This window comes from Sminthopsis crassicaudata, chromosome 2 (genome assembly GCF_048593235.1).
Source record: "Sminthopsis crassicaudata isolate SCR6 chromosome 2, ASM4859323v1, whole genome shotgun sequence".
In the NCBI taxonomy this organism is placed as follows: Eukaryota; Metazoa; Chordata; class Mammalia; order Dasyuromorphia; family Dasyuridae; genus Sminthopsis; species Sminthopsis crassicaudata.
The window spans coordinates 543,071,004-543,087,277 of record NC_133618.1 but is presented as its reverse complement, the minus strand read 5'-3'; the positions used below and the strand labels follow the sequence as shown (position 1 = coordinate 543,087,277).

Genomic DNA, 16,274 nt, shown 5'->3' with positions numbered 1-16,274 from the left:
ATTATCCTACTTTGTTTCTTCAACTCTTCAGGTTGTCATTGTCCTTTCTAAAGTGTGATTGCCAGAGTAGAACATGAGACTAGCTGTAATCTGACCAGAGCAGGCCTTTCTTAATGTACCCTCAGCTTTAACTAAGTTTTTTGGCTACACTGAACTCATTGAGCCTCCAGAGTCCACTAAATGCGGACCTTTTTCAAGTGAACTAGTGAAATCATGCATGTGCTCATAAAAAATTTTTTCATTCAGATATCTGACAAGCATTAGATATCATGCACTATACTAAGCACTGAAGATTAAAAGACAAAAGTGACAGTTCCAGCCCTTAAGAAACTTAGATTCTGTTGAGTTGAAGTTTAGAAAATCTTTTTGTGCTGAATAGAAAAGAAGCATAAGTTGAGGAAACAAGACATACTTTTGCATAATGATACTAGATGATATTCAGAAAAGGAAGACACCAGTATTTACTATAGGAGACTGAGAAAACTTGCTAAGAGGCAGAATTCAATATGATGGATCTTAAAGGATATAGAATTAGAATGGGCAAAATGTAAAGGGGAGAACATTCCAGCAACAGATTATAGATCATAAAGTCACAAGGATGGAAAGAAATATGTGTGGGAGGCAATGGGATATAAAAAGCAGCCTGAGATTGGGCTGAATTCAAGGTTAGACTGAAATCCGTTTTTTGAATTAATCCTTGATTGACAAGCTTTTCTTCTGCTTTAATATATTATAAGTAAAGCATAAAAGAATTGATAATTCTAGCCAGTTGAGTTATAATTAATTGATGTGTTTACTATATATTCACTTAAATATTGTAATTCATGACTCAGCACATAGGTTTATAAATCTAAATTTGAAATATATTTCAGATTTTTCTGTTAGGTTTTCATTTTAAAAAAATTATACATGTTATATTTCAGAAAAGCAAATAAGGGTTTGATGACTATAAGCCAAGAGGAGACATCACCCATTTCTATAAGACAGCTGGCCTATGGTAAGTTAGAATTCAATCAGAAATTTATGTGTATAATTTTATTTTCCAAAAATCTTACTCTGATGTCTTTTGGCTTTATATAATTTATATTTTTCAGCTTTCTCCCTTCATTCTCCCTTTCTTAGATAGCAATCCCTTATAACAAAGAATTTTAAAGGAGGGAAAAAAAATCAAATAATTCAAGATGCGTTGAATTATTCTGAGAAGAGTGTATTGTAACAGTGATGATGATTGTTAACATTTGTATAATGCTTCAAGATGTATAAAACATTTGCCTAAAAACCTTGTAAACTAGATAATGCAATTCTTCAGTTTATAGATAAAGAAACTCAATTTCAGAGAGCTTAAGTGACTTGCCCCAAGATCACACAAATAGTGACAAAGCTAGGTCTGAAACTCAGATTTTCAAACTCAGAGTGCATTCACTTTAATCAAACCTTTCTTTATTTTTCTCATCACCATTTTTAAATTCTTAAGTCTAATGTATTACTCATTAGGTTTATTCACCCAAATATTTTTATTACTCTATATCCAAAATATCTTTTATGTATTTTCTAATCACCCCTTAACTACTGTTTTAAATCCTTATCAGTGTTTACCTGAATTATGATAGAGAAGTAAGTTGAAATAAAGAAGACAATAAGAGAACTTCATGTTTGGCTTTTCTAAAACCATTGCAAAATCAGAAACTTGAGCACATGATCAAAATAAAACTGCCCAGAGCTATTAGAATCCAAGAGCAACTTTAAAAGAGAAACCACTAAAAACACACCCACACATACACACACAAACAGCAAAAATACCAAAGTTAATACACCCATAAATGTGATTTCCAAACATCAGGACTATCCAGCCAAGAAAAAAAAAAACATCATATAGTAAGAGATCCTAGTCAGAATTATATAGGATTACTGAACAAATATAAGAAAAGATCACAAGATTAATATCTCAAGGCAAAGGAAAGAGTTTTACAACCAAGAATAAATTACTGTGCCAAGTTGAACTTAATACTCATCAGAAGAAAATTGAAATAAACATAATTGAAAGATGTTAGAATCTTTTGAACAAAAATGTAGGTAAGAATCTTAGGTAAATTAAGTTTTGAGTAGATTAAAAGGTCTAAACAATGATCAAAATAGATCCTTAAAAAGAGAAACATCTTTTGTTTCTTCAGAAGTTCATGATCTCCAAGGATCAGACGTTCCTAGCACTTGTTCTTTTTTTTTTTCAATATCCTTGGGATTGTAGGAGATACTTACTGTTTTTCACAATGAAGCACCACAAGAAAAGAATATATATGTCAAATGAATAAGCATTTATTAATCACTTTCTAAGTGTCAAGCACTATGCTGGGGATACAAAGAAATGGAAGGAATCAATCCTTGCACTCAGGGCCGTCTTAATCTAATGTGGAAAACAACTTGTAAATAACTATATACTCACAAGATCTAGAAAGGTTTAGTTGGAGATAATGTCATAAAGAAAGCCCTAGAATTAAGGAGATTTGGGAAAAGCTCTTGGCATTTGCTATTTTAGCTGGGTACTAAAGGATTTAATTGAAACTAGGAGACAGGGATAGGAAGAAGGGAATTGCAGCCATTGGGACAGTCAGTGAAATTGCATACTTGAGAAATTAAGAAATTGTGGAATAACAAAGAAGTCAGTATTATTAGATCACAGAATAGAAGAATCAAATTGAGGGAATTAAAAAGAAGATTAGAAAGTAAGAAAGCACTAGGTTAGAAAAGGTTTTTAAAAGCCAAACAGGATTTTACATTTAGCCTTAGAGTTAATAAGGAGCCACTAGCGTTTATTGGGTAGGGTTAGGGAGGGCACATGGTCAGGTCTGTACTTGAGGAAGATATTAAATATGCTTTTCCTCTTTGACATTGTTCCTTTATAATTCTGTTGAAAATTTTGGTCTGGTTTCATCTTGATGTGGGTTTCTATGAGGTACATATTGAAGAAAATTCGATTGAATCACTTTGAAGAAATAGCTAAGTTATAATATTTCTTTGAGGGCCATTCCTTAAAGTATCTAGGCATATATATCATTAAGTTGGAACCCTAAATTATAAAAGTATATAGAAACCTAATTTTAAAAAAAATTAAAACCAACCTTTTTTTTTTTTTTCTCCTTATTTTTCTCTTGCATTTTTATTATGTTTTCCCCCGAGACATCTCTTTGAATTGTTTTTTAGTCAATTCTATTCTTTCTTTTCTCTCCATTTTATCATTTAGTCAAGCATGTACCTCTCAAAAATGTGTCTTTTTATCCTCTCCTTTTTTACCCTTTTTTTTCACAACTGAGCTTTGCTCCCTGGTCTATGTTGTATCAAGTGAAATTTAGATATGGATAATATGACATAAGAGAATAGAGGGTTATGGATTTGGACCTAAACAAGACCACCAGGGCTTCTTAAACCTACTTGTAACTGTTTTCATCTGAGAAATTTTTACCTGACACCTATTTATATAGAGATATATAATAAATTTGTGATACCCTTTCCCCCCACATTCAGCTATGAAATCTCATATGGGGTTATGAACTGCAGTTTAAGAAGCTGAGACCTAGACCAGTGGCATCATCTTATTAGAAACAGGATCACTAAACTGTACCCAAGAATCCCTGTGGGTTTTATTTTGACTCAAACTACATAGTTATTGTATTTTCATTTATTTTGTTGTTTCCCAGTTACATTTTAATCTAGTTTGGCCTATACTCAATTGTTCTTCATTCTCAAAGAGGACCAAAATGACATCACTATGTTAGAGTTGAGTTACAGTGTATCTGACTGTGACTGATCAGACTAGTATGGATAATGTCTGCCACAAGCCGAGTACAAATTGTTGATGTGAACGTTTGGGCTAGACTAAAATGTGTGCATTTTGCGGCATTCAGAAGTATTTTAAATTATGTGTAGCCTTCATTCTAGTATATATATAACATGTTGGATTTAGCGCAGCCTCTTCATTTTTACATGAGAAAACAGCTCAGAGAGTAAGTGACTTTCCCAAAAATCTCATCCTAGAATTTGAACTCAAGTCCTCCACACTCCAAATACAGTAGTAATCTTTTTTCTATATCATGACATCTTTGGTCACCAATTAACATCATATGTTTTTTTCTTTCAGTGTCTGGCTTAGGTTTTGGAATTATGAGCGGAGTATTTTCCCTTGTTAATATCCTGTCTGATTCCTTGGGACCGGGAATAGTAGGCATACATGGAGATCCTCCTCAGTTCTTCCTTGCATCAGGTAAAGGTAGTTGGTAAAGCTATTGATAGTGAAGACTTTGTGTCTATCTTCAAATGTAATTCATAGATCTTAACTATTTAATTCCTACATATTTTCTTTAAGACATTTTAGTCTCACAAAAAAGCCAGTTTAGTGACTTTCTTAGAGTGAGCTGGTGCTTACTCTGGGATGAGAACTGAAGACATTTTTCCCCTTACTAGCTTGATAGATAAAGTGAGAAATTAACATGAGAAAATGGTAACTTTATTTTAAATGTTTTCAAAATAGCTCACATAGACTGTCTGATATAGGTAGGAAAGATAGCTGTGGAATAATAGCAAGCAAGGGAGAGAAATTATAGTTGGAGAGAAATAAGGGTTTCCCAGCAAGGCCTCTGTCCTTGGTTAAATAATTTTAAACTCTGAACTTTAGTTGCCTATAAAATGGTGATGATAATGATGTATGCTTTGTCTCTCACAAAGGATGTACTGAGCAAGACTTGCATAAAAATTTTAAAGAACTGTATAGATGTAAGAGTTCTTTTATGCCAAACTAGGAATTTTGCTGTTTTTAATTTTGAAAGTAAATATTGATGGGCAGCACAATTCCTAAGTTTTCTTTAATTTTTATTGATCTTCACAATATTTCTTGAGCTAAAGTTAGTTGGTGTTTTTGATTTCTTTTTGACATCTATAATGGTGAGTACTGGTCAGATTTCTCTCCCCGGTCTTATAATATTAGGAGACAAAAGACATTAAACAGTGCAAAATAGTAGAAGACATGGGTTCAGATTCTAGCTGTTATTTACTGCCTGTGCTTGACTTTGGACAAATCATTTCCTCTTTCTGAGCCTCATTTTCCTCATCTACAAAGGGAAGGGGTTGTTCTTGTGATGAATCTTCCTATTCTTTGTCCTGTGTTACTGTGTGAAGTAGAGAAGGATTATTTATGGAATAAATTATACTTTAACTTTATTTTTCTTATTCAATTTTTATTAATGTAGTTTACTTTCCTGTCATTATGAATAAAACAACCCTCCCACCCCCACACCCCCATGCCTTACCCAACAATCCATTCCTTATAAAAAGATTTAAGAGAAAAGCTTAAAAAAAAAAAAAGTCAGATCATCAAGACTAACCAGCACTTTTATTGTGTCTGGTGATAGATTCAGTATTCTGTACCCCTAGTACCAATCTCTATAAAGAAGAAATAGACTGTTTTAGATCTTGTTTTCTTTTGCATTTTTCTTATTACAACTGTTTTAGATCATTGCTTGGCAATTATATTTTCAGTGTCATATGTTTTTCTAAATCCTTCAGAGTCATTTATCATGGTAAAATAATAGTTGATTACAATGATTGATCACATTGAAGCCATTCCTCAATTCACTGGGCACTGATTTTGTTTACATTTCTTTGCTATCAGAAAAAAAGTGCTTTTGTGAATATTATATAGAATATGGGACCTTTTTAAAAAAAATTTTTTTCTTCTGTCGTTATTTTTCTTGAAGTATGTGCCTAATAGGGCAGGGTGAGGATTCAGAATAATGTTTGGGAAACAGGTCAGAATATCATGCTTCATTGATTGGCTGTGTGGAGGAAGGGGGTGATTAGTAGGATTAGGATGGAAGCTAGTAGAGCTAGTACACTGCCTAGTTTGTTAGGGATTGAGCAGAGAATGGCATATGCAAAGAGAAAGTACCATTCTGGTTTGATGTGAGGGGGTGTGTTTAGGGAGTTGGCTGGTGAGAAGTTGTCTGGGTCTCCTATTGAGTCTGGGGAGAACAAGGCTAGTGTGAAAAGCATGAGGAGTAGGGAGATTAAGCCAAGGGCATTAAGGTGTAATAAGGGTTTTTTGTCTGAGTCAGGGTTAATTCCTGAGGGATTATTAGAGCCTGTTTCATGAAGGAATAGTAGGTATACATAACTAGTGCTGTAATAATGAAGGGTAAAATGAAGTGGAATGCGAAGAATCCAATGAGGGTTGCTTTATCGATTGAGAATCCCCCTCATTCATTCTGTGAGTGTGGTACCAATGTAAGGGATAGCTGATAGGAGGTTTGTAATTACAGTAGCACCTCAGAATGATATCTGGCCTCAGGGTAGTACATAGCCTACAAATGCAGTGGCTATTACAGTTAAGAGGAGGATCATTCGGATATTTCAAGTTTCTTTATAGAGGTATGATCATAATAAATACCTCGGCCAACGTGTAAAAATAGGCATATAAAAAATATTGAGGCTCCATTAGTGTGAAGTTGCGGATTAGTCAACCATAGTTGACGTCATAACAGACGTTGTGGGCGATTGAGGAGAAGGCAGTTAAGGTATCAGAGGTGTAGTAGTATATAGCAAGAAATAGCCCTGTTAGGATTTGGATAATGAGACAGATACCAAATAAAGATCCAAAATTCCATCAGGCACAAATGTTAGAAGGTGCAAGAAGGTCAATGAACGAGTGGTTAATGATTTTTATTAGTAGGTGGGTTTTATATAGACTGGTCATTAGTTTTTGTAATTGAATTATAACAATGGTTTTTCATGTCATAGATTATGATTACAGTCCATACTAAAATTATAATGGAAATGATAGTAATTTTCTTATTGTCTTTGTTATTGATCTTTGGGTTTGTTGCTTTTGCTGCTAAGCCTTCTCTAGTGTACGGGGGTTTAGGTCTTGTAGCTAGTGGGGATGTAGGATGTGTGATTGTTGTAAGTCTAAAATAGTACTTTTTTAGGTTTAATTGTTTTTTGTTTTTGTTTTTTTAATTTATTTGGGGGGAATATTGGTGGTATTTGGTTATACTGCGGCTATGGCTACAGAGTATCCAGAAAGTTGAGTAGGAAATTCTGTGGCTTTTGATATGTTGTTGCTTACTTTAATAGAGGTGATTTGGTTTATAATGTCGGGAGAGGTTGAGGTTGTTACAGCAGATTTATTTGACTCATTGGGTAATTACTGTGTAGGTCAGGATTGAAGTGGAGTGTCTTTGTTGTATGGTTGCAGTGGGTGAGCTATAGTATTATTAGGCTGAATTTTTATTACTATTCTGGTTGTTTTGGAGATTGTTCGAGGTCTGTAATTATATGATTATTAGGTTCAGTGCTATAGAAATTATAAAGGATAAGAAATGTATTTTAATAAACCCCTTTTGGATAGAGGTAGAGGTAGACGATAGTAGATAGAAGTAGAGTTAGATGATATGTAGCTGTGAAAGTTGGCCTGATCTTTAGGTCCTGTTTTTTCGTATCAGCTTAAATCAGTGAGTGTATTTAGTCAGTTGGAAAATATGTGAGAAATACTCTAGCATCTCTCTGGATTAAAGAATGTGAACATTTTAGCTACTTTCAAAATTCCTTTCCAGAATAGTAGGAGCAGTTTCCAGCCTCAGTCATATTAATAGTATGCTTAATTTTTACTGCCTCTTCAACTATATTGTCTCATCTCTAACAAATGATTGAATGAAAAATGAAACCTCAGTCTTGTTTTCTTTTGCATTTTTCTTATTACATTATCTAGAGCATTATTTCACATGATTGTTAATATTTGGCAAATCTCTTAAGAATGGTTTATTCATGGCCTTTGATCATTTATCTATTAGAGAATGATTTGTGGCCTTGTATGTTTGATTAGACCCTTAGCAAAGATAAAAATTACAGGGTTTTTTCCCTCTGATTGAAAATTTCCCTTTTGATATCATCTATCTATTGATTTTGTTTGTGTCAGCCTTTTAATTTTATCCAATCAAATTATATTTATCCTTTTGATGTTAATCCCTTCTTCAGTTAAGAATTTTTTTCCTTAGCTACAGCCATAAAAGATAGCTGATCTGATCTTTTTTAATGATATATCATCTTTGCAATCCTGATATAAACCAAACTATATCTAAGGAACAGTTTTTTGTGTATATTTCTGCAGTCAGTTTGTTAGAATTTTATTCAGAATTTTTGTATCTATATCATTACTAACACTGGACTACAGGTCTCTTTATCTTATTGGTTTAGGTGTTAGGAATTGTCTCATTAAAATTTTTTTATAAAATACTTTGTTTTATCAATTTTTCAGAATAATTTGTATAACATAACTATTAATGCATGTTAGAATTCACTTCCATATCCATCAGGACCAGGTTTTTATCCCTTTTGGCAGTTCATTTGTTGTGATTTCGACTTATTCATCTTTTATTTTGGCAATTTGCTTTTCCTTCCTTGCTTTTTGAGCAAATTGGCTAAATGGTTATTGCTTTTCCAAGAACCAAGTTCTGTAGTTTCCCCCCCCCCCATTTATGTATTTTTTCTCTGACTTACAAGATTTCTTCTTTTGTGTTTATTTTTACATTTGTTAATATTCTATTTTTTAAAAGTGTATATTCAATTAATGAATCCTTTCTTCCTGTTATGATAATATGTTTTTTCAGAAATACGATATTTCCTTCTGGCTACATATTATACTTAGTTCTTTTTGGTCACATGGTTTTTTTAACAGCCAGGTAGATTAAAAGAAAAAATTGTTTTTCTCCTTGCAGTTGCCTGCCAGTTTCCTAGAACTCATAGTCTAGTCCATTAAAAGTGTTTTGTTTTGTTTTTTCTTGGAATTATGAGTAACTAGTTTGAAAAACTTTGACTCAGCCAATTAACACACTTTTCATTCCTATTCAAACTTCCTGTGGCATCTTTTCTCATATTGAGTACTCAGATAAAAACGTTGCTCTTATTTCCCTGAAAAAAATCAGACAATTCTGGGAAAGCTTCCTCATGCCGAACTTCTTCTCTCACATCACTCAACTGCCTTCCCCTACTTTTTCTATTTTACTGATGTCTCACATGAAGAAAGTGACCTTTCTTCTTACCAAAGCCTACTTACTCCTCCACATGTCAAATGTCACAAACCAAACATGTAGAAGTCGAAAGTGCTATTAAAATATTAAGCATAACCTCTTGATAAGCTTCTTTCCTCCAGATAACATGAAATTGTGAACTAGTTCAGGCCATTTCTTTTAGTTTTTAATGTTTTTAATTTTTGATATAGTTGTGTTTGTTGTTGCAAATATATCGATAACCAGAGAGGACCATTTAGTAATTTTTATTAAGAGAAAATTTTATTGTAGAAGGTAGTTGAGCTAGTATAACCTATACTGTTGTATTTTATTTTTGTGATAGTTCTGGTGGTACTATACAAGGAATTATCTTGTTAGCAATCCACAATTAAATTTATTAACAAAATTAGGGACTTTTAAAAACTATAATTAAAAACATTTTAAATATAATTATAATTATAAAACTATAAAAATATATAAAATTATATTTTTGTTTCTTTTTTTAATCTTATACTAATTATAATTAGTACATATTACTAGTATTTTATTCACATGTAATAATAAATAATTAGAGCCTGCCTGGCTTATTGTCCCAATTTATAAACTAATTCAGTATCTTCTTTTCATGGTTTCTTCAACTTTATTGCCTTGGTAGTAGTAATCAATGGTTATGCTTTCTAACCATTTAAAAATTATTTTAATTTTTGCTGCCAAATGACACTTTCTATTTTTTTATTTTTATTTTTTATTATTTTTTTATTTTTTTTGAGGCTGGGGGTAAGTGACTTGCCCAGGATCACACAGCTAGGAAGTGTTAAGTGTCTGAGACCAGATTTGAACTCCAGTACTCCTGAATTCAGGGCTGGTACTCTGTCCCCTACACCACCTACCTGCCCCCAAATGACACTTTCTTAAAGAGATGCTAATTTTTTTCTAATGCCAGGTTTTTTCACTAGATGGTGCTAACTTAATTCAGAAAGTCAAACAGTTTTTTTGTTTGTTTTTTTTCATTTTAAATCTTGCTTTTGAAAGACAGTACAAATATTTTTAAAGTATACATCTCATGATGATTTTAGAATTTGTTTTAATCATCCCAATATTTAAGGCCAACTCTTAGAGTTATATCAAATTCCTAAATTCATTTTCATCTTCTGTTATTAAATATATATATACAAAGAATGAAAGTACCACAATAGTTTCTTGATAGTTTGCTGGATTTACATGGACATCCCAACTAACTGATGTTTTATCATCTGGAAGTAGAGGATGTTAAATTTTGAAAAATAACTTTAACTTCTAAAACATCTACTGACTAAGCCTTGATAAAGTAATACAGTAATTTCAGTTAGATTCATTGGAATTGTTTTATGGACTAAACATATACTGCAATATAGTTTTTAGATTTTAAGGTCAAAAAAATGTTTCTAATAGGTTGTTCAGAATTATAAAGGATAGGAGTGTCACATTTCCTCCCCAATTTTTTGGTCATGTGTCTTTGAGTCATATTTTATGGCAAAACATTGAAGCTAGAACTCTGCAAATTAAATACAGAGCTCCTTTTAATTTATATTAATTTTTTTTTAACTGTAGTAGTTCTAGAGTCAAACTTTAAAATGATTTTTATTGTATGCAACAGGATTTGTTAATTTTAAATTTCATTTAATTGTTATTTATGAAGATACTATCAATTTTAGCCATTTTTAAGCTCTCTGTAAAATGACAGTTTAGAACAATGTTTTTATTGTTGTTTGTTTTTGATTTTGCTTGTTTTTTTTTTTTTTTTTTTTTTTTGGTATCATGGTCACCTTTGTCAGTCTAGGGAAACCTTTGGATGCCTTGATAGCATATTATGTTTTTGAATGCGTAAAATCAACTAATTATTTTGAAATAAAGATGTAATTTTTCCTACCTAAGCTTATGAACATCTTGGGATTATGGATTCTAAATGAAGAACCTCTGGTCTAGGATAATAAATAAGTAAACATTTATTAAGTGTTGACAATGTGCCAGACACCATACTAATTGCTGAAGAAACAAAAGATAGCTCTTGCTCTCAAAGAGCTTACAAATTCACAAGAGAGAAAGAATGCAAATATATACAAAGCAAGCAACATACAGGATAAATAGATTTTTTTTTCTTCTTTTTTTTCCTGAGGCAATTGGGGTTAAGTGACTTGCCTAGGATCACACAGCTAGGAAGTGTTAAGTGTCTGAGGCCAGATTTGAACTCAGGTTCTCCTGACTTCAGGGCTAGTGCTCTATCCACTGTACCATCTAGCTGCCCTTAGAAAATAAAATAGATTTAATTTAAGAAATAACTTAAAATTAAGAGAGTTTGGAAGAGGCTTCCCATAAAAAAATGGGATTTTAATTGGGATTTAAAGGAAGCCAAGGGATGCCATGAGGCATAGTTGAAGAAGAACATTCCACACATTGGAAAACAGCCAGAAAAAAATGCCTACAGTGTAGACATGATGTGTCTTGTTCATTGACCAAAAAAAGTTCAGTCTTACTGGACTAAACAATATGTGGTGAAGAGTAAGAAGAGTAGAAAAGTAGGAGGGGACTGGGTTATGAAGGGCTTTGACCACAAAACAGGATTTTGTATTTGATCCTGGCAGCAATTGAATAATTGAAGAAGTTGAGGCTATTTAGCTTAGATAAGAGAAGACTAAGCAGGAACATAATGGCTATCTTCATCTATAGGATATCCCAGAAGTCTTGGTGAAGTGTTAAACTGCTTGCTTTAATAGCTAAAAACTGCCCAAAGACTTTTGGAATAACCTTTGTTTAAAAGACTGCCAAGTGAAAGAAAAAATAGATTTGTTCATTGTTGCTTATAGGAACAAAACTATTGATGGAAGCTACATAGGCAATGTTTGACTTAAAGTAAGAAATTATTTTATAACAATTAAGAACCATGTGACAGTGAACAATGAATGGCTAGCTCATCAAATAGTTAACTCCTTACACTTACAGTTTTCAAACAGATTACTATCTTTAAACATATGTTTGACCCTGTTGATCTTCTTTCTTAATATGCTCTTGTCTTTCTGTTGATTTTAGGATCAAATACAAACTCCTCTTTTCGGCATTTTAACCTGAACAATCTGGCTCTAGACTGCCTTTAAAGACTTATTTTACATGGCTTCCTTTCATTACACTACAATCCAGCCAAAATGTCCTACTTGTCTCTCATATTTGGCATTCCAAGATCTACCTCCATACCTTTTGCACAGGTGGACTTCGATGAATGAACTTCCTTCTCATTTGTGCCTTTTAGAATTCTTAGTTCTTTTCAGAGCTCTGTTTAAATATCACCCTTTAGGAAGCCTGATTCCCTACCCCACTTCTCCACCAGCTTCAAGTGTCTCTTCTCCTTTGAAATTATCTTGTGTATATTTTGCATCCACTTATACACATTTCCAATAGAATATAAGCTTTGTAAGGGAGGGCACTGTTTTGTTTTTATCTTTAGTTAAACCTTGCAGGAAACAAAAAAAAAATAAAAGAGGCAGAGAATTAGGAAGGAGAAAATTCTGAGCAAAGCAGATATAAGGAACAGCAAGGAAGCCATTGTGGACAGAATCACAGAGGATGTGGAAGAGGACACAAGCAGAAAAATCTAGAAAGATAAAAAGGTTGAGCTTTGTGCATGGCTTTAAAAGCCAAATAGAGAATTTTATATTTGATTCTAGAGGTAATAGGGAGACACCAATTTACTGAATATGAGTGTGACATGAGCAAACCTGTGCTTTAGGAAAATCATTTTGACAGTTGAGTGGAGGATGGACCAAATAGAGGCAGGGAGACCAATCATCAGGCTGTTGTAGTAATTCAGGAGTAAAGTAAGGAGGGCCTGAACTAAGATGGTGGTAGCAGTGTCAGAAGAGAAAGGGGGAGCACATGAGAGATATTACAAAGGTAGGATGAACAGGATTTTAATAATAGTTATGTAACATGGAGGTAGGTGAGTAGGGAAAAATTTTTTTTTTAAAAAAAAAGTCAAGAATGGCATCTAGGTTGTGAGCCTTGGTGATACCCTGGATAATAAGAACATTGGGAAGAGGAAATAATTTGGGGAGAAAGATAGTGAATTCAGCTTTTTTTTTTTTTTAAGGCAGTTAGGGTTAAGTGACTTTCCACTTGACATAATGGAGGCAGGCACCTAGGATAACATAATGGAAGGTATTAAAGAGGCTCCTGATATTCTAAGGATGTTTAAAATGAATAAAGACCTTTATCCCATCAAACATTAAGAGGGAATGACTATAGCCTAAGGTCTAAGATATAAGACCTTTATCCTAACGTTAAGAGGGAAGGAATGGTTATAACCTGAGGCACAGTAACAGAATAGGACAATGACATTAAAAGAGAAGTATGGCACATCAATATTTTATAATATAAATTTAATAGGAACTCAGTGACTCTTTAGTTCATTCTTCTACACATAGAATCCACTGTTATATATCTAACAAGATGTAGTCTTTCCCCAAGTGGGGGGAACTCATTATTTCCTAAGGCAGCCAATTCTATTTTTGTGTGGTTCTTTTTATCATTAGTTCTTTCCTTAGATCATGCTTAGTTTTCTTCATCAATTTTCACTTATTGCTCCTAGATCTGCCTTCTAACACCAAACAAATCTAATCTCTCTTCTACATGGCTACACTTCAAATACTTGGATAGAACTGTTATGGCCCCTCTAAATTTTGGTTTTTTTACAGGCTAAACATCCTTAACTAATCCCCATATAGCAACATTTTAAAGCCCTTACCATCTTATGGATCCTCTTTAACTTATCATTCCAAAAACATTTTATCATTCTTCTGGATACTATCCCTCTTTTATTCAAAGTAATGACGCATTAACTTTTTTTGACTATCATATCACATGGTTGGTGACATCATGTAGATAGTAGATTGGGGGCCAACCCTGGAGTCAGGAAAACAAACTTATATGAAGCTTGCAGTTCACTAAAACTCTGAGAAACAAAAAGTTGGGCTAAACTAGAGTGATGAAGTGAGAAGAAAAGGAGAGAGAAATCCAAAAGATGTTGTGGAAATAGAATCAAAAGCACTTAAAACTGACTAGATGAGTGGGATGGGTCTGAGAAAGAGTCTGAATAACTCTTAAAATTATTGATCTAGATGACTGAGGGAAGGTGGTACCGCCATCAACAGCAGTTTGGAGGTGGAGTAGATTTGATGGGAGAGACAATGAATTCTGATTTGGGCATCTTAAATTTGAGATAGGATATTAAGATGGAAGTGCCTAGTAGTCATTTGCAACATGGGACTGGAATTGTGATGAGAGATTGAGGCTGGAGGTATATAGATTTGGAAATGAATTGTGTAGAGATAATTGGAAATATAGGAATTGACAAGATTAGAGAGAAAATTGAAGAGAGCCTAAGACAGAACTTTTGAAGACATAACTTAGAAGGTGTGAAGTGAAACCAGCTGATAAAGGCAACTGAAAAACAACACAGAGTCATAAGTTAAGGTTAAAAAACTCTTCAAGAAGCATTTCTAGATGGTCAGAGGCTCTAGAGAGATCAGGGAGCATTAGTATTGAAAAAAGGCCAATGAATTCGATAGTCAGGATGATTGGTAAACTTTAAATAGTAAAATGTGGAACATGAAGAATTGAAGAAAATAAGTGTTAGTAATTCTTTGTAGGAGTTTTTCAAAGAAAGAAAGAGCTTTAGGACAACACCCTGAGGGAATATCAAAGTCAAGTGAAAAATTTTCAGGGATAAGGAGAAATTGCCACTTTCTACATGTATATTCTTGGGTTAATCATTTAACTTCCCAGGGCTTCAATTTTCTTATCTGTAAGTAAGAGAGTTGAATTACATGACATGTAGTAAGGACTCTTCTAACTCTAAATTTATAATTTTGTGTGATCCTATGATCTTAGTTTATGTGAAAGAAGCAGAGAAGGAACTAATTTATAGGGCAAAATTAAAGATGAGATGGAAAGAAATGAAGTAATCAGAGGCACAAGCTCCAAAGGACATGGGAGGAGAGTGGATCTAGCTCACAAGTGGGGGCGATTACCTTTAACAAGGAGAACAAGAGTCTGTAAGAAAGGAGAAGAAAATGGATGAAAATAGAGAGAAAAGAACTGAAAGGTAGAGTAGGAGAGATGAGGGAACCCACAGAGGATAAAAGAGAAGATTGAAAGTCATATACTCGGGGCAGCTAGGTGGCGCAGTGAATAGAGCACCAGCCCTGAATTCAGGAGGACCTGAGTTCAAATTTGATCTCAGACACTTAACACTTCCCAGCTGTGTGACCCTGGGCAAGTCACTTAACCCCAGCCTCAGAAAAAGAAGGAAAAAAAAAGAGAAAGTCAAATACTCAACTCTTTAAGAAAGAATAATGACCTAGACTTAGAGGTAACAGGATCATAGAGAATGAATATACCTCAAAAGAGGTTCTTGGGTCATTTCTGCAAGGAGGAGGATATGTAAGTGGCATTGGTAAATAAGATATATGCTCCTTTCTCCTTCTTCCTCCTTCCAAAAAAGTTAATGTCATTATTTTGAATAAAAGTATCCAGAAGAGCCCAGTCTGTTGTGGCTCATCTGAGGAGTAATGAACAATATGAGCATGGCCAGTGATGAAGTGTAATCCAATGAAAGCCAGGTTTCCACAATCAAAAGAACAATGAAAGACTGGGAATGGAAGGATGAAAGAGATAGATTAATAATGTCAGAGGGCAGAGTGGAAGCAAGGAAGGCAGGAAAGGGTCAAAACTGGATTGAGATAGGATTGAGTTTGGAGAGATACAGAGAAAAGAAGTTTTCATTTTGGCAAATAATGATGAATCTTTGAATCATAGGGATTAAGAAAGTGGGAGGTAGGAATTTGTTATCCATCGGCAAAGGATCACTTGATTATGTGATAAGTTAATAAAGAGTTGAAGAAGAGAGAGGAAGTTCAGAGTGGTAAAGTAATCAGAGGGTAAGAAGGAAGCAATTAATCCTATCTCAGTAGGAGTCTTTGAGAGGGGTTGGAACAGAGGATGGCATTAAGGACTATGTGTTGAGGGAGGCATGTAGTCTTTGGTAGCATATGTCCACTTCATTATCATCCTCTTATCACAGTCCTAGTGAGGGGCTAGAGCTTTGGTATTGGCCAGAGTGATAATCATCTCTTCTTCCTTATCAGTAACAATCCCCATCTGCCTTATTTTGCCATTTGCAGTGAAACAAAACTG

The 16,274-nt window shown here is 33.7% G+C and overlaps 1 protein-coding gene across 1 annotated transcript in view; it reads left to right on the top strand.

The window, feature by feature from the left end:
* Window positions 1-16,274, top strand: part of APH1B (aph-1 homolog B, gamma-secretase subunit) — a 32,757-nt gene that overhangs the window by 9,479 nt on the left and 7,004 nt on the right. The window contains exons 3-4 of the mRNA XM_074294893.1: window positions 924-997; window positions 4,133-4,255. Of these exons, the coding sequence (XP_074150994.1) occupies window positions 924-997; window positions 4,133-4,255 (197 nt within the window). The remainder of the gene's footprint in view (window positions 1-923; window positions 998-4,132; window positions 4,256-16,274) is intronic.